The 26,979-nt window shown below is 38.3% G+C and overlaps 1 protein-coding gene across 1 annotated transcript in view; it reads right to left on the reverse strand.

Moving 5' to 3' along the window:
• Positions 1 to 21,898, reverse strand: part of LOC115239504 (nuclear receptor subfamily 4 group A member 2) — an 84,597-nt gene extending 62,699 nt beyond the window's left edge. Inside the window, exon 1 of the mRNA XM_029814055.1 lies at positions 21,391 to 21,898. Coding sequence (XP_029669915.1) covers positions 21,391 to 21,493 — 103 coding nt within the window. The 5' untranslated portion in view covers positions 21,494 to 21,898. The remainder of the gene's footprint in view (positions 1 to 21,390) is intronic.
• Positions 21,899 to 26,979: the final 5,081 nt, after the last annotated feature.

Here is a 26,979-nt window from a genome sequence, read left to right on the forward strand (position 1 = left end):
GGAAGAACCCCGTCGGGAGATCGTACACGTTTGTTCGTACACGAGCGGCGTAGCGTGTCGGCGCCGAGTGATTTAGCCGCCTCAGATCGAGGTCCGCATACCGCACGACTATGTGCGACCGAGTCTCGCGCGCGCAGGACGACGTATCGGGACCCCGTTGTTGGGGCCACGGGGCCTCCAAGGCCGTCAAGCTCGTAAAGCCGACTCGTGCCTCTCCCTCACACCGCCGCCCGCGTCGCAACGAAGCGGATTTCCAGCGCGAGACACGAAGACGAGAACGAATGATGGACGCCTCTGCGATACGCCGCACCACGTGGCCCCGAAATTTATTAACCCCTTTTCGAAGCACGGCGAAGATTTGTGAATGTTAGCGACAATCGCGTGTAATTAAAATTTTGCTTCCGGATAAATTTAAAACCGCGTTTTTTTTTTTTTCAAGGAGAATGGAGGCTAAAATTTGCAACTTGAATAGAGTTGTATGTGTGTGTGTTCTTTTTTATGTATGTATTTATAATGAAATATATTTTATTAAAATATATAAAATAGCAAAATGCACGTTTGATAAAGGAATTATTCATTTTTATCATGGTAAATAGAAAACTAGCTAAGTTGGGATTAAATCATTTGTAATTTCAATTGAGCGTATTTTCCAATTTCTGGAGAACATCGTATCGTTTGGTTATACGATGAATACGTGTGACATTTATATCAAGATATACGAGAATGTTTTTTAGACGATATGCGCGCGCGGTAATGCTATGATATACGACATGCAAGAATAGGTTTCGGCAGATGACAAAAATATCAGAGACAAGGATGACAATTTTACGGCGCACGTGGATCATGTGAAATATGCCTGAATCAAGTAGAAATCATTTAATGGCTATCTACAAGGTATATTGGCAATCGTACTATTTATTTTGTGAAACTCCGTTACTCAAAATAATTGTTACTAAATTGAAAATCTAAATTGAAAATCTGTTGAATCGTGTGGACACACGTCGCCATGAACATTTGCAGCCAAGTCGAGAAGGATGACCGTGCTCATCGACTCGCGGAATACTCAAATAGTAGCGATCGCCCTGGCTAACGGCCAATTTTACTGTCATTCGTGCCGAATTCTCCGGCACATTCCTCATCATTCTCTCTTCCCCGATCATGTCCTTGTTACTTCATCCGCAGTATGTAGTGCACGGTTACATAAATATCTTCATAATTGGCACACACACACAATGAATGGAGAACTTATGTAAATAAATGTAAACTCGCGTGAAATTCATATAGAAATATAGTAAGACAATTTCTTGAAGATATATTACGCATTTTAGAAAACACGATTATCGGAATCAATTGACAAAAATAAATCTCCTAAATTGTATGTATACAATTCCTTTCACATTTCTTTTTGCCAACTTTCAGGTCATATAGCGACATCGGTTCTCGTTTCGAGATATATACACGATGTTAATAAAATTAAAAGTCGGGAACGATCCTCGCGCCGATATAATACCATTTAGTTATATTTTGGTCTGACCGATTTAGATCGCAGTGATGAAGATTTAAATCTCGCCTCGAATGGAGAGGTCCATTAATGAGTTGAAATGACGAAAAATGTTGCGCCTTAAAGTGGAGCGCGAATCAGATATTCCACGAAATCGATTTAATCGCAATCACTGGCGCGAATCAAATAGCCAGACACACGCGCGCGACAACACAGAGTCGGATTTATATGCGATTTAAACAGACATAAAACGCTTTGCACATTACGAGAGACGCAACGTGTTTAAATCCCCCACTGCACATCGACTCGTAAAGAGAAAACAGAACGGCATTGAATCTGATAAGTTTTAACTGTCATAAAAGAACCCTATCATTTTAGACCGGTCTGGAAACACGACGCGCGGTTACGCTAAGTCGACGTTAAACTTGAAAAATGATGCTAATTAAAATGTCTGGAGCAGCGTTAAGAAATCACACGAAAGATTTCACTTAACTGGTGGCTGACTTCACCCTCCGGTTAATTTAATGTGGATATTTAATATCGTTAATATTCAATGTCGGATAAATTCATCTGATCTCCAATGGATGCAGAATAATTACGGTGAATATTAATTAAACTAATTAGAACTTTATAATGAAGTAAAAGCTTTTAAGAAACATTTTTCTTATCTATTTAGCGGATCGCGTATCACGCGACAAAAGCGCAAGCGAGAACAAGCATTTATAACGAGCAAATGAGTGATTCGTGCGCGAATATTAGCTGCATTTAGAGTGTAATTACTCCGGAAATTGTAACATTAAACGCCACGCCGATCTTAAAGCGGTGATAACATATTTTTGCACTTTGCTCTGCAATCTTTAAACATATTTCAAAACACTCTTTTTAAAAACTTGCTCAAGAATGAGATCAGAAAAGATCACTAACCAGAAATTTTTCATATGTCTCGAAATACATCGTAGACTTCCAGCATCAAGAGCACCTAAAACAGACACATTTTTGAAAGATATTTTTCAAGGTATTTTCCTAAAATACAAAGCAATGTGCACCTATTAAAGTTTCAACGTCACTCTGTGATATAATATCATCTCTTTAAATAAAATTTTAGTTGTGAGATAAACGTGAGAAGAGATAAATACGATCACAAAATATGTCACAAGAATTCTGTTATCGGTGCATCGTCTTTTCAACGGATGAATAAGCAATGAAACGAAGACAAAATTCCAATTCCGATTCTAACGTCAGCAATATTCACGGAGACCCCTCCGCGAATCAGCTGCGCGTCCACCTGTTAAAAGTCGCTCGATATCGCGGCGCTCTATCCGCTTTAAACGGCGGCCTTACTCGCCCCCGTTATAAATGCGCACACTAACACGCATCCCTAGTGTGGATCGTCGACACACAGAGAAAGCAGTAAAACCGCCGATACCCACCACCCCTCCACGGCAGATCCGACGCTTTGCACAGCTGCTTCGACACCCCCGCCCGTCTTTCCTTTTATCCTCTGCCACCCCCTTTGCCGGCCTCCTTCCGCCGCGGCCAGTAATGACGTCATACTGCGACGTCGTTTATGACGTCACCGTTGTGCTGCAGTTCCGTTCATCGATCGGCGAACTGCGGGGTCGCCGCAGGGGCGGCGGAAGAGAGAGGACGTAGAGGTGTACTCTCGTAAGCCGATCGGCTCGCTCTTTCCCGTGACGACTTCGTTTCCACCGGCAGCAAACTCATCACGACCCACGCCTTTCCGCCCTTATTTTTATTGCGCGCGCGATCTGACGTAACGAGTCGGCGTGATATGCCTATCGACACGTTATCACGTCTCGAAACGTTATCAGTAGTCCAAAAGTGGAGGATACAAAATTCATTATAAGATACGAGAAATACAAAAGATTATGTAATGCAATATAAATAATAATATAAATGAAAATATAAAAATAATATGCACGATAGAGAGATAATATCTCACACAAACAAATCAAATAAATAAAAAAAAAATGAAACGAATAAATTAGATTGATAAGAGGAATAAAATATAAATATGCATAAATAAATATTTGTTACTATAGTATGCGGTTTGTATATCGATACGCTATTTACAGTGTCGCGGGATTCCTTGTTGCTTATATCTTATTCTTATATTTCATTGTGTCTCGGCCCTCACGCGATGGGTTCACGGTCAACTGGTCGCGCCCTATGCGATTCCGAGTCCGCCAACTAAGGTCATCTAATTAGCATCGTCGTCTTCTGAACGTTCCGCAAGCGTATAACGAAATACTTCCGCTTTCCCGTTGTATACGTGTACCGTTTACATGATAAGTGAAATTTTACCTAGAGCTATTATTATCAAAATTTAATCTGAAATACAACATATTCGCGCTTATCAGATAATAAATTAAATTGTTCTCAATTTTGCATAACGCTTTCTTTTACAAACGTCATCCACATAAAATCATATTTCGCGTGACGTTATTTTAAAATTCTTACACGCGCGGCCACACACATCTGCAATTCAGATAAACCAGGCCGTACTAACGCGCTATAGCGCACAGGGAGGCAGAAGAGGTAATAGATTTAATTAACAAATTTCTTCAAGTGTTGCATTTTGTGTAGACGATGAATGGAACCGTTATACGTGGGCGGAGAGAGTCTCTTCTTATCACAGTTTCCTGAGTCCCGCTCTACACGTGTTGACGTAATGTTAACGGAATTATTATTGGCGCCCATATTATGCACGGAGAGTTGCCTGAGTGAGCCGTTTTTGCCGCTTATGACAAGAAATGTTCATAATCGCTTCATTCCCCGCCGGCCCACGCTAGCCGAGCTTTTTTCTTTTCGCCTTATTTATGTTTTGTGCAACCTGAATGAAGTTATTAAGGAGGAGTTAAAGGGCGCGTCGATGCGTGCGGAGGCGAATTTACGCAATTTTTCTATTACGTCGTGCTTTATTTGTTTCTATTTTACGGGAGCTTAATTTATCTTGCGGGTCGTCTTTTACCATCATGACACAATCGGGTCATCCTTATCTCTGCTATCGATTTCACAGCGTTCTCACATTGTATATATTTACTGCCTACATGTTTTTCGATATGAGAAAAGAGAGATAATTTTTTTTATATGTTTATTATTATCTGACTCTAATATCTATTTTAAAGAATACTTGGAGCAGAATTGATATAAAGCAACAAACTGTTAAATGGACAAAAAAAAACTTTGCACATTAGAAGTTATCACGAAATTCTATCAAACTTCACGTTCTCTGGTCTTATTTCTCTCGGAAAGAAATACTCGCACCGTATTGTGTATCACTGCCAAGGATATAACAGTCGTGACTAAAGTTACTTTGCGCGGAACTGAGTTATTTCAATCCTGCCACTGCTTGTACGATTTGTTGTCCCACCGTCCTTGGTATGCACGAAAAATCTGACTCGGTTATCAATTATCAATGTGTCGCGTGATTTTTAGGATTTTGCACAGCCATCCAAACATTGTGCGTCAATGTGATTATATGATTAATTACAAAGACATGTAAAATCTTAAAAAATCGCGAAAAAAGTTTCTTTTTTTAGTAAGATTCTAAATAGTCAAAGAATTAATCAAAGAGAAGGATATCTTATATATTGCTCATATATAGCATATAATATAATTTGTAATAGTTATTTGGCTTATACAATATGACAAATGATATCGAGACAAGAACGTGTCATTTCTATAATAATTTATAAATTAAGTCCAAGAATAAGTTTGTAATTCGTATAATTTGCATTCTAGATTCAATGCATTTAGAATGAAATTTAAGAATCATGAACTAAGAGCTTGTTCTTGCATTGAATCTCTCAAGAAGCGTACTCTAGTTAATTCAACGTTCAGAAATCATCGTGCATCTATCGAATTAGCGATTCGAGGTAGGAGGTAGGATGCGGCACGCGTGTCGCAATATTTGCGTCACGCATCGCTCCGCATTTGTCCGCGTCAGCTTTTAATTGAAATCCTTCTTTTGCTGTTCTCGCGGAACGCATTAAGCTGATTTACGAGCCCGCGAAGCATAGATGACATGCCGTTTAATATCAATATAAAAAAGCCGTTGTCGACCTCGCCGAGGAATGCTAATCGGCAGGTACCAACTCTAATAAATTCCGATGTGCCGCCGCGATGCGTCGACGCCATTGATTTATCATTCGCCTTAATTATCGGCGAAGACGATATTGAAAAACGGGAGAAGGCAGAGAACTCTGAAGATTATAGATAATTTAACACAAAAGTCGACTTGAATAGACTAATATTTATATAGATAAATTACGTAAATGTTGCAAATTGCGCTCGCGAAAAAATTGCCCTTATCGCGACGAGGTTTTAAAGAGATGTACCACTTTGCTGAACTAAATCCTGTCATAAAGAACGACAATTGGCACGTCGATTAACACGACGAAAAATCAATATCTTTTCGGTCGCGTGATTCTCAATTTTAGCCATAATCAACCCGACTGCATTCTTTCTCGGGACATCGCGGAATCATTAATGAGCGATCATTATTATCATCATAATTCATCAGCGTTTTTATCGGCAAGATGATCTTGTCGATTTGAAGGACGGCAGTCGCGAATACATCATCGCTAAAAGTCTATAATAAAGTATAATAAAGTATAATAAAAGTACCTTCTCTCTGAACTATGTCTGCACGCTATAATTTTAATCTGGATAAACATAGTCGGAATATATTTATCTTTATCAATAAGTAAAATGATTACCTTTCATCAGCGTTTTCATATATATTTTTTCATATTCATCTAAAATATATTTAGAATAAGATAAATGTGTTTGTGTGTGTGTAAGGTATTTAAAAGAACCACATTGACACCGATACATATTAACAAGACATACTACAAAAATTTAATATTCCTTAAAAAAATGAAAGGAAAGAAAAATACCTTTTCATAAAACAACAAGATACTTTCTCGCGATTACAAAAAGAGATACAATGCGGATATGGATTAGAAGATTGGAGAATCGCGGGGGTGGAGCAAAGGTATAAATATTCGCAGGTAAAAGTGAAAGCTCGCGAAGTAGGTCATGCGGATGATGATGGTACGTCATCGCGGAATTATCGGCGATGTCGCTCGATCGATAGCGCGAGAGGAGGCACATCGCGCTGCATCGCGACCCGATGATCGTTTCCATCGTCTAAATCGCAGCCTCCGTGCACCGTACGGAAATATTTGATTTGCGCGTTCGTTAAAGCCAACCGGATTATACCGCGTTGAATCAATACGGCACGCTTCGTCAGTGCCACCGCGTCGACCATTCTCGCGTATATATCCCGATATTCCCTCTCGTTTCCACGCAAGCTTGAAAATAGCTTTCGATTCTAGCGTCGACTTTAAAACGGGCTCTTCATTTCCTCCGCGGTGGCACGCAAACTGAGATGCACACTTCGGAACTTTAGCGATTCCGGAACCCTCTACGATAGAAGTCATTGAGGAGCACTGCAAATTCAACGGAGACACGACTCTCGACTCGCGTGCATAAATAAAAGATTAAGAAAGTAGAATTTTTCTATTTGTAAAAAAAAATTTTCTTATTTCTCGTCATTACTTTTTTACTCATTGCATCTTACGTTGATCGTGTATCGTCAATCATCGATGTGCCATTATACACGTAACATAAACATACGAACGAAAACGTGAACATTTTTCTCTCCCTGCTATAAATGTTGCCTTTCGAATTTCGTTCGAATGGATCGACGAGTTGATGGAACCGACACGGTTTTTTTTCAATGCTAATTATTCAACGATGCAGTATTTCTATGTTGTCACCGGCCGGCACGCAAAAAAGCTCGTACGAAAGCACGTGCGCGATGCGCCGGCCATCGACAGATGCAGCGCGCGGTGCATGGACATCCCTCGCGGCTTTATCGCGCATTACTGCATAGTGACATCATGCGAAATTACATTCCGTATTGCGAAAGGTATTACGTTTATAGCGCGACAGAGTGTCGAGGTTGCGCAGCTGTTGAATTTGTAGAGAAATTGCACACATTGCACGTTTGTTTAAACGCACATGCATAGACGCGGACATTAAATACTCTTCGAAAGTCAACGTGAGAAAATTCTCGCGTCATTCTTCTCTTTCAAGAGCCCCTATTGTTAAAGATTATTATTATATGTCGTTATACTTCAACGCGTTAAAAAGCATATACATATGTACATGTTAATATAAAACACAAATAAAAAAAATCAAATGTACGTGAATCAATTCACACCGCGTCATGCTAAAATGTGTGCGTGTATGCGTGTGAATGCAAGCGTATTACATATGAATGATGCAATAAATATGCCTCTTTTATATCGAGATTACTATGACCGCGCACACAGAAAGGCATGTTTGAGCACGTGGGCGAATTTGTTGACATCTGTGTATCGAGATATTTAACTCGACGTTGGCGAAACAATTACTTGCCGGTTTCCTCTCTTTCTCTCTCTGTATCTCTGTATCTCTCTCTCTCTCTCTCTCTGTAGTTAGTATTAGCGGCAGATTGCAAACGTTGAAAGATCAATATTTTAGTAGCGGTTCTCATGCTGCATGTCTATCATGTGTGCCCGAATTCGATACAATTAGTTGATCGATTGTTTAACTTGACAAATTTGTTTTACTTGACAATTTGTTCGCAATATTTGGAATTAAAAAATTTTTAATGATTTTTATATCAATAGCAAATAATTGATATATGATATAATCGACACCAAAATAAACAAAAACGTTTTACTTATAATTGGAGATATTAAAGAAGAAATATAATAACTGCAATTCAATATTAATATAATGATTCTATTAAACTATATTAAAATAATTTCGTCTATACGAAGGATAAATCGTATATTTTAGTTTTCATCTGCAATTGTATGTGTGTACTCTCTGATACTATATAAAATCTCTGTAATGCAAATTTTTACAAAGACGTACAAAGATTTCTGCTGCATCAAATTTACACAAGCTGTTTTCCCATCCCTGACATACACAATAAGTTCTCTATCTCTTTTTATTTTCCTTTACTTGGCAATGGTTGTCCCAGTTTTTCCCGACATTCGTTTCTACAAATTTCTCGCCAGCACTTTTATCTCTCTGTGCGCTACTGTATTGTATAATTTCATTGCGTACACTGTTAACCCGCGTTCGTTGCTATGAGAAGTCTGACGCAGCGTACCGCCCGCTATATGCGACACGTTATGACAGTAATATATGTTCCCGAGCGTGAGAGACTAAATATTTCCGTCAGAAATATGCAAGACGTGTGCGTATTAGTCAGCACGTTGAGACAATTTCACTTTTCACGAGATTAAATCTCTGTCCCTCTGAAACATCCGCAGAAGCTAGATTCATCTCTTCAACTAAATTAATTTTTCAAACCTAACTCGACGTAACTTTCAAACTCGACTGCTATCCTTTTTATTATTTTTACCCTTTTTTAGCATGTTACACGTACACGAAATCAAAAAGTTATAATATTGCCGATAAAAAAAATATATAATTAGACACATTTTTTTCGTAAAAATGTAATTAGAAACATTTTTTTATTCATATAAATATTAGAGTAAATTTTAATTTTTATTCATGCAGAGTATTAAGTCCCAAGAAGAAAATAGTGCAATATTCAATCAAATTCTAGCTTTTATGAAAAAAAATCCTTTATCCCTTCATATGTTCCTGGCCCGGTCATTCACCAAGTCAATCGCCGTCCCGGTATTCGCGATTGCGATGCTCGAGACTGGCGATGTCGAAAGCATGGGCATCGTCATCGGCGTCTTGGCACGCGCCGCTACCCGACGTCGTCGCTGCGGCGTCGAGGCGTCACGCGCGCTCTCGCTTTGTATATTTGCTCTATGTTTAAATTTGGACGCCGACTATTACGCGAGCAGACTCGTGTCTCGACGCAATCTCGACGATGCTGCTTCCTTCAACACCTTGCGTCGCGATGACGGCATGACGCCGTTTCCCGGAAGCGATTGTGCGAGAAAGTCATCGCGGAATCATCACTAACACCGGAATGCAAAAACGTTCACGTGTCCGAATGAGCAATGCGACATGTGATGCGCGTGCTCCGTAGCCATTTACGTTATTACATTTTCAATAAATTAGCTATTATTAATTATTGTATTATTTAATTAATTGTTATATTCGTATAATTAATTATCGAATAAGCGCCCGTTATTTGCAAGATTCACTGTAAATATCAAATATGTGATATTTAAGTTGAACAATTATGAAATCTAATAATTGAAATATTGTATTAGTAAATAATTCTATAATTAGAATATATGAAAAGTGTAAAGAAATTGAATAATTTATGGAGCAAAAATAATGTAAGCCTATAATTTATATAAAGAGAAAAAGAAAACTCGTTTTAGTCATTTTATACTTAGAGTAAATCTTATAAATTTTATATATTCACTTTTATCGTCTCTGTGAATTTTTCAATTCTTTCAATACAGCTATTTCAGGGTGTATTTCATGCTTATTATACGCGCGTATTATTTTCAATAAAAATCATGATTGTTTAATAATAAAAATATATTACATTTTGCAATATAAAGTTCTCATAGAAAGTTTACGTGTACACGTGTATACATATGCGTGCATATATTTCATTAATTATGTAACGCTTGTCTAATCCATTTTAGTATCTGTTAATCGATCGCGCAGTCTGCGCGAAATCGGTCACCGAATTCTGCGGCTGTAAGAAACACGTTTCTTTTGCATGCACGAAGAATACAAGAACATTTTACATCCCCCTATCTCATAACTTTGTATTCCACCGTCCACCGAATCAACTTGCGCGATCGATATGTTATATTGTACTGCCGAATAAAAAACAACAAGGTATATCGGATCGCGACAATTACTTGTCAGCAGAAGTTATTGAAAATATCGGTTAATCGGTCAATAACTCTCTGATCTTCGTCAATATTATTAAAACACGTTGTTACATAAGTTTAAGTATCTCGATAAACATTAATAAAAAAAATTGCATTCTCTTTATTATATTTGTCTTATTCATCATTCCTATATTATACTCAATTAATTTATAAGTTGTAAAAAATATAATAATAAAGCTTAAAAGAAAAATCGAGCTTTAAAATTAAAGAATCTGTAGAAAAAATGATGCAGTTCTAGAAAGAGGATACTCTCTTTATACTTCAGTGAAATATATTTGCTTAAATTAAATCGATAAAATCCGCCAATAAGAGAAAGAAGAAAACCGACTATTCAGCAAATTCGTTTTAAGCGCTAAAAAACTAATCGCAAACAGTAGCGAAACTTCCTTACCGGAAGAAGTCTTCGGATAATCGGTTGTCAGGACGTTGCGCCGGGTTCACCTCGCCACGTTCAATCGAAGCATCTCGCGTCGCGAAAGAGTAAAGTGGTATCGGTATACCAGACGACGGGAGAACCAGAATATACCGGAAACGCGGAACCGTATGCGAAGGCAGGTGACGCCGAGAGCAAACTGACAGAGGCCACGTGGAGGAGGAAGGTTCGACCGTCACTGAGGCCGCGACGCCCGCCGCCGCCACCACCTCCAGCGCAACGGTAACGACGTCGACGGCGTCAACGACGGCGGTGCATGACGCCCGAAATAGCGTCGTCCTTGGCGGTACGCGTGACGTCGTCATCTCGCCACACGGTCGATGACGGACGGGGGCGGCATTGTGACGTCAGCGTTGATACCACCACCGTCGACGCCACCGACAGCGACGCCGAGTTTGCGCGGCAGATATTTTCACGGAACAGACACGAGGCGCGAGTTCCCTTTTACCGGAACGATCGATGGAGATTCACGTCGGGGATCAATTTCGAAACTTGTTTACCGCGTTCATCAATATTGCTTGTTGACTATTATTTGTGGATTTTGACATAGACAAAGCCGACGAGGTACTACGTGACGCGGAGAGATTATATAATAGTTAAAATATTGACAGATTTTCATTATTTCTTTTTTCTTTCTGTGCGAGTTTCAAAAATAATTTTGGGAATTATCTATCATTCTATTAGATTTTCAATTTGCCTTTTTCAACCATTGTCTACCTCGATTTGTTTGACTTTAATTTAGAATAGACTTTTAATAAGCAAAAGCGTTGGCATATCGATGTAATTTCTTACATATAAAAAATTGAAAATAAAAGCAGAGAACTTTATTATAAGCCAACTAAGGATGCCACTAATTATAAATGCAATTATATATAATTAAAAATTTTGTTCTTTCTGCACGCACACACACACACGCACTATTATAATATTCATTAAATATATCTTCAACAAAATCTTAATTTTCTAGACTCAAAATATCTGATTTTTAGAAATTAAAAAACTATAAAAAAGATTCAATCAAATTCTTGTTAACATGATATATTTCAAATTGACACAGTTCATAAATGAGAGCAGCGATATTAAAGAGACGTTCCATGTATATACTATGTTACTCCTGTTATATTTTAAAAAGGGGCAACTATAATTGAAAAATTAGTTATTCTTATACGAATCAATTTTCGAATCGATAAAAAATTCCTGCAACTTGTATATGCAGTTCAAAAATAATATGATACAAATTTCAGGTTTAGAATATCGTAACATAATATTATATCACAAACAATATATTATACAGTTTGAAATCTCGTACATATACATGATAACGAAAGTATTATTATTCTAATCGTTAATCATATATTGCATATATGTGACATTTCAAATCATGATAGCAATTGGATACGATTACCGAGATTCGTTTAAAAAGAGACGTACGTTAATCACGATAATACATATAACGTCATCATCTCCAACAGCCGCATACATAAGAAGCTTATGGTAATTTGGGCATATAGCACGCGGCAAAAATGTGTAACACCGCGAGCTGTATGACGCACGTGCCTGCTTCACCTGAAATAGACTTCGCTACGGAATCGCGTTCTACTTGAGTTTCGAGCAAAACGGCACAGTTTTCCGCACAAGCGGATCAGTTCTACGCCGTGAGATCTTATCCCTGTGACTTGCCTTGTACATGTTTGCATAAAAATCAAAGAGCGACTGAAATTAACGTAAAGTCTAAATAAAAATAATCCAAAAAGCCGATAATAAATTAAATTATGTAAATTAAATCGTTCGAAATGTAGATTATATTAAAATTAATGTACTATATATATATATATATTAGGACTTTTATATATTTTTCTTTTCTTCACGTGCAGGCTGTGATGTCGATTATATCGTGCGGCGTTAACATGACATGACGATAGGGTCGGTAATCGATTGCTTTGTATGTACTTCCTCGCGGTTAGGTTCCTTCACGAAAGTCACGAAACCAAAATCGCGCCCCTTCGTGCAACACGTGCGCATCATATTCGACTGAAGCCTCATCATATCGCGATAACAATGCGTTAAATATTTGACGAAGTTTCGCGGTGTAGCATTTATGCAATATAAATCACGCCAACTCACTTGTGTCTGATTTTTGCACGCTTTTTTTCTGTCCACCCTCAAGTTCTTTTTTCGGTCGCGTGTCTTCTTTCTAAAAAAGGGTTCGTATAGATAGTTGATAAATCGATCGTGAACACCATAATTGAATATCACGTCTCCTGTCATTATGTTTTGAATAATTTCTTTCGCGTACATGTATATTTACTCTAATTATAATTTCTACGCTTGCTTTTCTTGTTTAATCAAGCAGTTTTATGAATATTTGGCTCTGCAAATCAAAGCGTTAGATTATTGATATTTGATTATGAAATTTAATATTTGTTGACCAAAATGGAAAGAATTTATAATTGTATCGATTGATACTCTTTATAAATTAACAAGATACAATATTTACTTGCAGGAAAGAAACTGGATATGATCATCCTCTTGACCTACTATTGCACTAAAGATTTGAAAATGTCCTGAAAAATTGCAAACTTGCCACAATAAATATTGAAAACGAGTTACATAATCACAATTATATATCTCACTTTGTATGTGTGTGTGTGTGTATGATATGATCGTATATATTAATAAATTAAATTAAATTGCAATTTGATACATTATTAATATTAAATATTAAAGTCAATTATAGTTATTAAAGTGAAATAACATTGTATCACTGGATTGTATGTTTTGAAAAATGTAGAACTCTAAAAGAATATTTATTTTATAGATATCTCTCATCAAATCTAAAATTAAAATGTTAATAATTTAATAAATATCATATATATAAAATATGATATACCTATATGTGTGTATATATAATTATTATCTGAATAGTAAAATATTTCGTATTTAGTATTAATTCGCGATAAAAAAGCTATTAATTATCTCATCTTATATTTTATATTTTATATTATATCTATATCATATATAAAATATTTACGAATATAAATATCAAAGTACAATCATTTATAAATTTTGCACTCTTCTAATATAAAATATTAAATGAGATAATTAATAATTTTTTTATCGCGAATTAAAAACTGAAATATTTTATTATTCAGATAATAATTTCATTTTACACAACATCGCATATTACATTAAAATTTTATATAAAATAAAAACTTTGAAATGGCAACACATTTCTGTGCTGATTTCTACTAAAAATTGGCAGTCTGCCGTGTGTATACATGCGCGCGTATGTGTGTGTTATCCGTTATTATCTTTCCGTCATCTCCCTCAGTTATACAAGGACACGTTTTATCTCGCAAAAAAAAGCACGGTGTGAATTCCGGCATGAATATGATTTACAATTCGCCGGCTATCATCTACGATAGACTAATCGATCGGTGAACAAATCGAACGAATCGCGGAACGCCTTATCAGTGCCAGCTTTGCGATGCATAGTAGACGTATGATTCAGCGGCGGATGGACCAACGGCGATTCTCTTACGCGATGCGATGATTGGGACACGAGACCGAGACGTCGGTTTATATCGCGCGCGTGGTTCGACGCTATAGCATATCGGAAACGTGAAAAGAGCGGCACGTGATGCGTCAGCCGCTTCGGTCTCTTTTATAGCCCGGCCAAGCAGCCGCGGATCGCCCGCCTCGCGCGTATATATTTAGTTCGCCCAGCAAAACAATGCAATTGGCCTCTAGGAAGCGTTGCTTAAACTCTCCATTGGTCCATCAAGGACCTTTTTTTAACCCTTCACTTTGACTGCGTCAGATGATGCATGGGCAAGCGATATTTTTGGGGGAAATTATGGTACTTGTGCATAAAATAATGGCATGATTTATATCATTGAAAAATTAGACAAATAAATGAGATTCTTTTATCTATACAGTTTAAATAATATCATCATTTTTAATAATATGTTTCTTTACGCGGATATTGTTTTTATACGCCAATACAGGTTTTTGTCAGCAGAGCTGCCAATTAATTGTATTATGTATGATCGAACTCTCTTAAATGTTAAAAATAGCAAATAACCCCCGGCGATAAAATTCCTCTTTATATAACTATATAATCTCATACAAATTGTAGATAAAATAACTTACTCTAAAAGACATAAAAATTGCATAAATTGATAAATAATTTTTGTTCATATATTATAATGACTTTTTATCGTTTGAAAACATTAGAAATTTTTATCATTTTTCTTGATACTTATTGTTTTGGAAGCATCGAAAATTATAAGGTAGGAAGATCGATTAATAATAGCAAAAAAGAACAGAGTAAAAAAGATAGTAATAGATCAAGTACACATAATAGTAATAAGTAGCAGCAGTTATATTCACAAACAATTTTTGCATTTTATGGAGAACTTTCGAGACAGCATATATGCATATTAATTAATGTCGAATGAATCCGGTCGGAAAATCGTTCGACATGCAATTCGCGCGCAGCGGAATGTTGCTCGGCGCGAAAATAGAGGCACAAGCGTGGAAAAGAAATAGGACGATGCGCGCGCCGATTGGCAGCACGATAGAGAATATAATGTAAGAATTTTTACACACGGGAGAGAATATTTTCCCGATATCACTTTAAACTACCCCTTGTATGCTGCTCAGTGGCTGCGTGAACGAGCTCTACGTTATAACGGATGCGCGCATTACGGCCGCAAGAAAGCGCGCGCGCGCGCGACGTCGTTATCTTGGTTACGGCGTTTGAAAACATTAGAAATTTTTATCATTTTTCTTGATACTTATTGTTTTGGAAGCATCGAAAATTATAAGGTAGGAAGATCGATTAATAATAGCAAAAAAGAACAGAGTAAAAAAGATAGTAATAGATCAAGTACACATAATAGTAATAAGTAGCAGCAGTTATATTCACAAACAATTTTTGCATTTTATGGAGAACTTTCGAGACAGCATATATGCATATTAATTAATGTCGAATGAATCCGGTCGGAAAATCGTTCGACATGCAATTCGCGCGCAGCGGAATGTTGCTCGGCGCGAAAATAGAGGCACAAGCGTGGAAAAGAAATAGGACGATGCGCGCGCCGATTGGCAGCACGATAGAGAATATAATGTAAGAATTTTTACACACGGGAGAGAATATTTTCCCGATATCACTTTAAACTACCCCTTGTGTGCTGCTCAGTGGCTGCGTGAACGAGCTCTACGTTATAACGGATGCGCGCATTACGGCCGCAAGAAAGCGCGCGCGCGCGCGACGTCGTTATCTTGGTTACGGCACACGCATACATAATGTACAAACACGTGTAATGTGTATGATGTACATACGACACACTATGACTCTGTTTATGGAGCTCTGGCCTTGGCGAGTCAAGGGACGCGGGATTTGTCGCGTACAAACCCCGCTCTTGCATCCCTCTGCCTCCCCTTTCCCTTCCCCCACCTTGAATGTCGACACACAACCCCGAGAGAACAACTCATTCCCGGACACGCGCGTGGCACTCCCTTTGATCGCGATCAAAGCCTTCGATCTCCGCCGGATAAATCTCTCTCCGAGAAGCCGATTAAATCTGGCCATGTACTTGAGAAAGTTCGACTTATATGCGTACGGAACATGAGAAATTTTTATGCGATGATTTTAGTGATTCGCGAAAATAACAGGGAGGATAAGATGACTCGCTTTCTACGATTATCGCACGGTCGAAACAAAAGAAGAATCATATATTTCCACGGAAACGATTCGTTTTAAATGATGAACAAAATAAAGTCCTTTTTTACCGTACACATACATACACGATATTTACTTTGAAGCGAGATCATTCACCGTGAAACGTATATCGTGGTTGTTTTTATAAAACCTCCTATATGTGACAAAATCATAATTCTTCTCAGGAGAGATAAAAAACAAATATTATAATGATATTATAATGTTATTGCAAAAAAAAGTATTCAATATGTAATTTTTTCTTGAAAATGATTCCACAATTTCATCATATAGAACAAATTTTATAAAAATAACGATAACGGGTAGTAAAAATTATATTTTTGTTAGTATAAGCCAGCGTATTTAAGAGACATAAAGATACATTAAGCAGAATAATCAATTAAACAAAATAATGTAAGAATATATCCGTAAAAATATTCTGCCTATTTATGGTAAAAATGGATATACAACCTTTGTTTAGCTCTTAGAAAGTTAATTAGGATCAACGTAGTATTGAACGTACTAGTAATTACGACCGATCAAACTCAGACGTCGCGATAAAAATGTTTGCTGACGTCTGAATCTGGATACATTTAATTACTTGTTAAAGGATATCCGCATGTCTTCCAGATTAATTTGTACTGCAGTAATAATGCGAAAATTCCAAAGTAAATGTGTTACACAAGTATAAATGGAAAATCCGTTATGATAATATAAAATTAATTTTAAAATCCGGTATTTTACATGCAAACTCCCAATATCGAATATCTTCTACAAACCAGCATAAGCGCTATAGGAGAAAAGAAACGCGTGCCATATATTAATTTTGCAACTATAATACCTCTCTGTGGTATTATAAGAAATTCTAAATAATCCTTGTGTTCCGAAAAAAATACTCCCATTCCTTTTGCTACTCTATAATCGAACAAAACCGATATTCTTTGCAACGATATGTTTTTTAACAAGCCCGAGTTCTTCCGCTCTAAATTCCAAATCCTATGGAATATCTATGGATTTTCGTGGACGATCGATTCCAGTCTGCTTTTGTCTCCGATGAGACAAAAGCTTTTTCTCTTGGACGATCCCGCACGTGCGATGTATCGATCGCACATCGCGGCAGCATCCACCCGGATTATAACGACACAACGGCATTTAATACGAAGAGAGTTATAAGCGGCTGATTTATCATTGTCACGGCCGTTACTCCCTCATGCGAGCAGGTTACAATCGGCGGATCTGTCGCAATTCGAGCACGGCAATGCAGCGAAACCGGTGATCGGCCGCCTCCGCCGCACCTGCGTCCGCTCTCGGTGCAAGTGGTTATATTTGTAGAGTATTCGTATATACACTCTTCTTTCCTTGCGATCTCGTGCAGGCCAAGTATGTACGCGGAAAAGAAACGACTTGCACTCGGCCGACTGCCAGATCGCTATATTTATCACAACGTGCCGATTACAGCTGTAAAAAGTTCTGTGGGAACAGAAAGCACGGATCGTAGTATCTATCAATCACCGGAATCATTAAGATCCTTCCACACGAATGCGCTCTCTCATTTCTATCGCGAATAAAATAAATTTTTTAAATGCTACGTAAACTTATGATAAAGCTCGTTCTTTTTGTATATAAAAGTGTTGGTTATATAACTCGCGCGATATCAATTTATTTATATATTTATATATTTATCGATTAAAGATAATAATTATAGCTGTAATAAAAGTGAGAAAATAACGTGGAGAGTCCTCTAGGTGACTTTTAAGTGAACATGTTTGGTTTAGACGTATGTAACATAGAAATGATGGCGCGATGAGTCGGATGGAAAAATTTTTAATTTTTTAAATTTGCATAAATAATTTTTTATTAAATATGTATTTAAAAAAATTTTTTAGTATAAGAAATTTTAGGTGTGTTAAAATATTTTAGATCTTAGCTTATATGTTAGATTTTAATTAATATTTCTTAGAATGTTCTTAAAAAAAACAATTTCTTTTTATCAATATTTTAAGAACTTCTAGAAGACGTAGATTTTAAAATCTAAGTTGAGATTTTCAGACACATTTTAAAAAACTTAACGAGTCGTGACAAAAAAAAAAAGAGTCAGAGGAAAGAGAGAGAAAAAAGAAATAAAAGGGGAAAGAGAATCATAGCTTGACGTCATAATTTTCATGCGACCACCGATCGATGCGTTCAGGTGAAATGTGATTTAATTGGCGGACGGAAAATAATCGCGCAAAGTGGATCACCGCGATTGTCTAGGCGAAATAATAATAACGATATTCTCGTCCGTCGTCCACGTAACGGCCGTGACGTAAGCAGATATCGGGCATAAATGGTGACGAGCTTGGAAATATAGGATGACCGCGAGGCGGTGATAACCCAAATCGTCCTGTAATAGCGTTCAATTATTTATCTGCCGTTGCTCGATTCACCGCAAATGGCACAGAAAGAACAAATCATAATTATTGGCAATAAAATTTAGCGAGAGCAAGATATTCCTCATCATTTTTAAATAAATGTCGAATAATACTCCTGATAAAAATCGATGTTCGAATATTTTATTTAAATCTCGAGCGAAATAGATGAATGAGCTTATATGATGTGTCATCGTCCCGAGAAATATTTTTAAAATATTATTAAAATAAAATCAAAGCGATAATATTGATAAAAGACGATCTAATAATTAATATTAATAAAAACGGTCGTAAAAAAACTGTCTAACATGAATGATGCACGATAATCATTTTTTATAAGATCAAACTAAAACGCGCGCAACACATCATTACAAATCAAAATTAATTTCAATAAATGTTCGCTTTTGCAATCAAAAATTAAATAGAATATAAGACTGTGCAACCTAAATACCGTGCAATGCTCTGTAAATATTTTAATAATTTAGTATTATATTTATATGTGTATATGTGACAAAATACTTTAATCGTATCACACTTAATTGCATATTAATTTGTTTGCACGTGTTAGAAAAGATAGTTAAACTCTTTAACCCGATTACCCTTGAGCAATTTTTATAATTTTAAAAGTAAATCGATTTATTAGAAGAATAAAATAAAATTAAAATTAGAGATTTAACTATTTATATCGACGTATAAAGATGAATTGTAAATTTCATGAAATATTTTGATATATTGATATCTAAGAATGAGATCTTCCCATTTTTATCGGATTCGCAACTTTAATAACGTCTTGCAGTTTCATGATACGTGCGCTATTATATGTGCGAGCGGTCTATTTTATCTAAAATCCTTCATTAATAATTTCCAATATTTTTTGGTCGTTAATTATTATCAATCAAGTCAGGCTATAAAACATAAAATCGGTATTCAAAGAGAATCTATAATATAGAGCATGGAATATCGACGTAGGAGAAAACGCTAAAGCCAGCTACATTTGTATTAATAAAATCAATAAAAAATTATTAATAAAAATTGCAATTTCGTCGATGATCGCGATTTAGCACCCTTAGCGCAGCCAACCACCACCGTCATCATCACCATCATCACCGTCACCATCACCATAACCACCATTAGCAGTGAGCAGCTTATGGATATAATCCGCTCGCGATCTTGCATCCCGTTTATCTGACTTACACTTGTTCCAATGATCGTGACGTTGCGCCGCGTGGTGCTCGAGATTCCGATGATGGTCGTGATTGTTGTTGGTGTCCGCGGCGATGGTGACCTGGTGGTACGGCGTGGCGGTGGTCAGATGGATCGGCGCCGCCGCCGATCGCTCTTGTTGCTCGACGCCCAGATGCCGGGCGACGGCGATGGCGCCGCGATGCTGCTGATGCTGATGATGATGATGATGATGATGGTGGTGATGCGCCGCGACGCCGACGGCGGCGGCGGTCGCTTCCGTGTTGCCCGTGCTGTCCTCGACGGTGGTAAGCATCGCGCTTCGTTCAATCGCGACGGCTGCTCATCGGGTGACCGCCGATCGCGATTGACGTGGCATCACGCGCGATTCGCACGGCGTGGATCGCGATCGTAAAATGGTTCGAAGATTCCGAGATGACACGCGCGTACACGCGATCTATAGATCCGCGAGAATCTCTCGAGAGGTTGCAACGAGATCCTCGAGCAAAGAGATTCGAATGAGTACCAATACACTGGACCACGAATTGCTCGCTCCGATCGGCGTGGACATCGAAGATCTAGACTTACCTAGATCCTAGACGATGGATCTGATATTTGGCGCCGAATATATATGAATGATTCGAAAAGTCTGTTCGATCCTTACCGTCGATCGATGAGATCGCGCAAAAATAAAATCGGAATGTTTCACACAGTCCACACGCCGACCGATTGTTACAAATCGTGTCGCGCTCGGAGAAAATGCAAAAAGCTGACATTCAATATCGGTACATCCCTTTAATGAAGCATGCGCGCCGCGCCGTCTGACGGGTGGACGGCAGGAGGGAAGGAAGAAGAGCGAAGTAGAAACAGCGATAAATGGTCAGACTTGCGATAAAACACAGTCGAAAATCCTTATGCGAATGCCACGAATTGATTGAATGCATACTTTCTCGACTGTTTCATCATTAATAATTAAGAAAAATGTATATAAGAAAAAGGAAAGAAACAGGAAGAAAGAAGAATGGAGGAAGAAAGATAAAATGGAGCAGACAAAATTAGGTCAAAAGAGAAGAGGACCCCCTGCCGTCAAATCGGTGGAGAACGTGCCCGCTCCGCGATCCTTGGCACACACACAACACACAGGAGCAGAGCGACAGTCTCCTCCCGCGCAACAACGGAATGAACGAATATGAGACCAGCACACGTGATGTATCACCGACCTGCGTGCGTCGTCGTAGGGCAAGAAAAGTCCTTCCTGATGATGTTGTCGGAGGTCAGCACCCCACCGAGGAGCCCGAACACTTCCGCTCTGGGCACTCGCATGCAGAATCCAGATACTTCGCCGCTTATCGCGTTGTCGTGCCGGATGACATCGTTGCTCTTCCTGTTGAAACTGATCCTCGAATGCTGCTGTTTGCTCCTGTGCGAAGAAGGCCGGTAATAATTGCGATTACCATTCAGCACTGATAGTCGATTGACAGATCGTCACACCGAAGCACCGACCGCGGTGATCGACACGCGGAGACGCGACGAGATCGCACAGGTGTCCCGCCGTCGCGAAGGTAGAAACCACCCTCGAGCGTGCAATTTGGTACGATCTTAACGAGCGAAATGAATTGACAGTATGCTCAGCGTCGATCGTAGCCGAGCGAATGTCGAGACGGAGAGGGAAAAATCGAATAAGAGACAGGTGAAAGAGCCTTCGTGAGAGTGAAACCTTCAGTTACCCTGGAGAGCGGTACACTTGCACGGGTGGCCGGCCGCCGCGTAACTGAGTCCGGAACGCGCGCGTTCCTCCGCTATATTAAAACCGTACCGTGTGTAGCGGCGGCGACGGTGGCTGCGATCGCGGAGCGGAGAGGAGCGAAGAACGGAAGGCAAGGCGCGGCGACGGGAGGCGAACGGCGCTAACGATGACGTCATCTCGGACGTCATACCCGGGACGCGCATAGAGCAGCAACCGGCGGCGGATCGATGGACCAGACCTGAGTGTGAGCGCACCTATTGGCCCACGCGGCCCGATGATGCCGTTACGGTGACGTCAACACACCACCCACCGGCCGCCTGACACTATATCCCTTCTCTCCTCTTCCTCCCTTCCATCACCCTCTCAACTTCCTCACACAACGCCACTTCTTTCCTTTTCCGCCCCCATACCCTCCGGCACTCACCGTTTCAACCCCACGCAAACCTCGAGGCAACGGCGGCACGCGAATCCGATATCTCTTGATATGAAGAGAGACGGAAAACGAGTGAGGGGGAGAAGAACAGAAAGAGAAAGAGACACGGACTTAAATTAGTTCGGGATTCTCGTTTCTTCTGCTTCCGCGTATTCTTTTGATGTTTGCAAATAGTCACGGTTCTCATGAACGTGACATAATTATGTTACACGATTGCGACGTTATTTCTTTTATATGCTATTGTCCGATAGACTTTATATGCTACAATTGAATGAAATATGTATGAATGTCGTATGATTATTATATGATATTATGATGTTACGTAAAATCTCTGTGATATATTACGATATTATATTAAAACCTTTTGCAACAAAGAGATTTTTGTTTTGTTCCCCGCTCGTTCTCTTTCAATAACATTTTCTTTCAGATATTTATGTGAATTTTTTTATTGTGATACGCCGTAAATCTTTTCAAGAATTTCTTTCCATTAAATTTTTATTTTAGGAGTTAACAATTTATTTATTTAATCATCACATGCGATATAAAAAATCTCTCAAATTTCAATTCAATTTGCTAGTAAAATTGATAAGCTAAATATTATCTATAATTAAATGTGAAATTAATACCCTCCTTGGTAGCCATGAAATGACCAAGAAATGAGAGATTATTCACTTCGTCAACGATTATGTAATGCGTGCCATGTGTTAACGAACGCATTATCATCTGTGTTATTCATTGTCATAAATAATACCAAGATCAATATGACGGAGCGAACTTATATCGCTTATAGCCGGTTTTGTATATCGATGAGAAGAGACTACGATAGCCATTATTCGGTTACCCGTGCATGCAGCGATGCAACGGAATGCATTGATGGCGCGCAGACCTGTTGTCGTTATTAATCTACGAACTAGAAATGCGCAATCCATCTGACCTCGTAATGTAATCAGACGTAATAGTTGACAATTATCGTGTAATAATGCGATAGTAATTCACTATTTTGTCTGCAATGATCTAAGAGCCCATTGGTAATTATCGTAAATCTAGGAAATTTCTAATGGCAATTAATTCCCTTTATGAGTTGCATGACGTTTATCTTCGTGACGTAACGAATGAAGGTACTTTGACTTATAAGAATCGTAGACTTTCATTTCGTCCTTTTAATTCTTGGAAATGTAGAAACTTTTACGTAATAAGAAAATTAAATTACAGAACGAGCGAATTTATTGGGTTATATTTTGCTTTTTTTCTTTTCATAACATTTCAATCTCTACAAAGTTTTGAAAACGGTCAACCTGGCAAAGAACGCTAAATTAGAATTATAATAAAATATCGAATACACTCACCATAACAGAAATTGTGCTCCAAGTAAAAATCGAATGATTTTAATAGTTGCCCCGTTTATATGAATCCGTCATGAATACCGAGCCAAGACAATTAAAAGTTTCTAAAGCATTGCAATAAAGCTATCGCAATGAGAATGCTCCTCGTGTTGTGGCGTTTGAGTTCTTGTCTCACTGTTCTAGATTGCCTTTCGAGAACCCACTCGCGTAGACTCGATCATTCGTAACAAGCGTTTTAATACGTCATCAATTTATCCGCGGCGTCACTCGAGGGTGAAACGACGACGTCATCGTTTTCTCCCACTGCGACTCACTATGACGATGCCTACGCCACTCTTATCGCTTCTGCGCGTAGGTCAGCTACAACAAGGAGGGGTTGTTACTGAGAAAGGGAAAAAGAGAGAGACGGAATGAATAAAGAGAGAAAGAGAGAAAGAGAGATAGACAAAGAGGGATCGCGACGCATGTCGCTTTTCCGTCGTCGATTTCCACCACCGCCATACGGCACCTCCATTCATGCATTACCCGATGCACCCCGCGCGTCTATCTAGCCCCTTCGCATCCCCCCGCGCCCCATACCTCCCTTCCGCCCCTTTTGCACGCGGTGCACGCGTGGCAGAGCGGAGGCGTAAGCACGAGTCGATGTCGCCCCGGTTTAATCAGCCACAAGACGAGCACTTCGACATGTGACGAAACACTGAAAACTCGTGGCCGGCTTCTGTGATATCATCGGCGTGCCATCACCTGTATGAAGTGACCGCTGATCCGGAAGAACGACGATTGAGGGGTAAGGTCGACTTCGATCCGATCACGATAGGGTGCGAATCGGCGATACGCTCCGTTCTCGTTTGGAGAATGTTTGCCTCTAAACCCGAGCGCACTGAATCGAAGTGAGCATTAAAACCGCTCGTCTTGGAGCGCGTCTTGTCTAAGAACAGCCATTTTGCTGCCATCTTAATAAATATTTATGCGATCTTTCAGTTACTTCAGTTATAAAAGTTTAATTATATGTCTTAATTTTTAATTACGGTCTGAGAATTAAAATTCAATGTTTTGCAAAATAATTTGTCGAAGCATAGAAATCTCTATAGATGTACATATATACAAGACAAATATAAATGCATAGATAAATTTATTATACTTTATACCCCATAACGGATTGTGAAAGTGTAATCGACAATGCAAAGCAAGGAACAACACACCGTAACAAGAATCATCTGACATTCACGATAGTACAACAAGCGCAATTATCGCAATTGATTGTGTCGTGAGAGGCACATAAATGTCGGTAGTAAGATAAAGGCGGATAAAGTTATTTGCCAACGGCGGAATCGCTTTGATTTCGACAAGAAAAGCGTTCGAAGATGAACGATACGCGTATTCCCGGGCTAAAAGCGCGTAGATAATATACATATTCTTTTCATAATCGGCTTCCTATCGGCAAACGGACGTATACGATAATACGGACATGCCTGAATAACTTGAGCTTCGACAATCGGCTGTTGTCGACAAATCACAATAATTCAACGATAGAATTTATATAATTGAAATTATCCGCTCTTTACTAACGTTATTCGTTTTATGAATCGTGCATCGCTCGTTACAATCGCAACATTCATTATGCCAGTAGATCTTTCTGATGTTAATGACAAAGCGTGCAGAACGTGCAATGTTCTGGCGCCACTTTGACTAATTAGCAAGCTTGAGTAATTAACAATCGCGGTAGAGAAATAGAAAAAGAGGTAATGGCTTCGAAATAAATTATCAAGTTTTCGTGTTGCACCTGAGGTAATCAATTTTTAAGACTACCGTTAAGATATGAAAGTTGGTAGTAATGTGTGTTTTTGCACTATTACGTCATTTATAATTTTTTCGTCACTAAATTGACCTCATACGCGAGAGAAATGGAGAGCACACGTGCTAAAATATTTCGAGCCTCGGAAGGTTAAAAGTATTCGTCTGTATCTAAAAAGCAAAAATAGCTAGAGTCGAAAATTAATTTATAATATGTCGCGTTTCATATAAATTATTTATTTAATATCTACAAGCATCGGAAAATAAAACCGATTACCATAACGATCGAAGGAAATAATAAATTTCAAAACCATTACCATAGAAATTATTTTCGATTTCTACTTGTAAATTACGATAGAATTCCATATTAATGAACCTATAAATCTGCAGAATAGTAAATATTCTGCAGTACAGCAGAAATTATTTTTATGCTTCGTTTAAAAATGAAATTCAGCTATATGTCTGTTCGTATGCCAAGTATAACTTGGTGTGTGTGTATCATAGATTTATACCTCATTACAATACGCATTGTGATGAGATTATATTACATGATTTTTTCCTCAAATATAAAATTATAAAATTTGCATTTAAATAAAAAAAAAAAAACATTATATAATCAGTAATATTTATTATTTTATGAGATAAAGATTAGTTAAAATTAACTGAAAAATAAAATTTTGCATTTGATTATTTATATTCTTGAAGATTAATATGTAAAATCCTATTTTAACAATGTTAAAGAACTCCGTATCTATAGATATCTCGGCATTAAAACAAGAGCGCTACTTTTTTATACATTGATGTCTAGATATCTGTTAAAAAAATACTTGGGACATTCTCTGTATATCTATATTTATACAAATAATGTCACTCAAAAATGTATTACTGAGTTGCTTGTAAGATTAAAGCGAAAACGTGACAGAATGTCTCGCAATGACTTTAGAAAAAGTATTCATGCATCAAAGATCTAATTTTTTTGACATATTTATTTGTTTGCATTTATGCAATTGATCGAAATTGAAAAATGTCGAAAAGATCTTCCAGATCGGCCGAGGATGGCTGTTCTCTGGAAACCGTCATTCATTTCGCGCGGCTAACTGCATGGATCTCTTTTCCGGCGAATAATTTGTTTTTATTACTCGACTCGGGGCCGGTGTGAACTGTTTAATGATTTTTTAATAAACTTCCGGGCACTTTGTGCCGTGTCCTGAAGATCGTTGTACCGTGTACGCACTGGAACCAACGCGGCGCATAATCTTTTATTACACTGTGTGATATGACCTTTCCTTCGTGAGCTAGTAAAATGCGCTCTATCAGTATATATAAAAGGACGAGCGCGATGATGCCAGTGAACCTCCTCTACCCGCGTACTACCCTCGTATTCGCGCTCCTTCTCTCTTTTTCTCTCTTTCTTTCGCAATGTAGAATTATTTTTTACGACATTTATAGAACGTGACTCGCGTGTTGGCTTGTATAGAGCGTAGCGTGCGAT

Source organism: Formica exsecta, unplaced genomic scaffold (genome assembly GCF_003651465.1).
Source record: "Formica exsecta isolate Colony F162 unplaced genomic scaffold, ASM365146v1 scaffold384, whole genome shotgun sequence".
NCBI lineage: Eukaryota > Metazoa > Arthropoda > Insecta > Hymenoptera > Formicidae > Formica > Formica exsecta.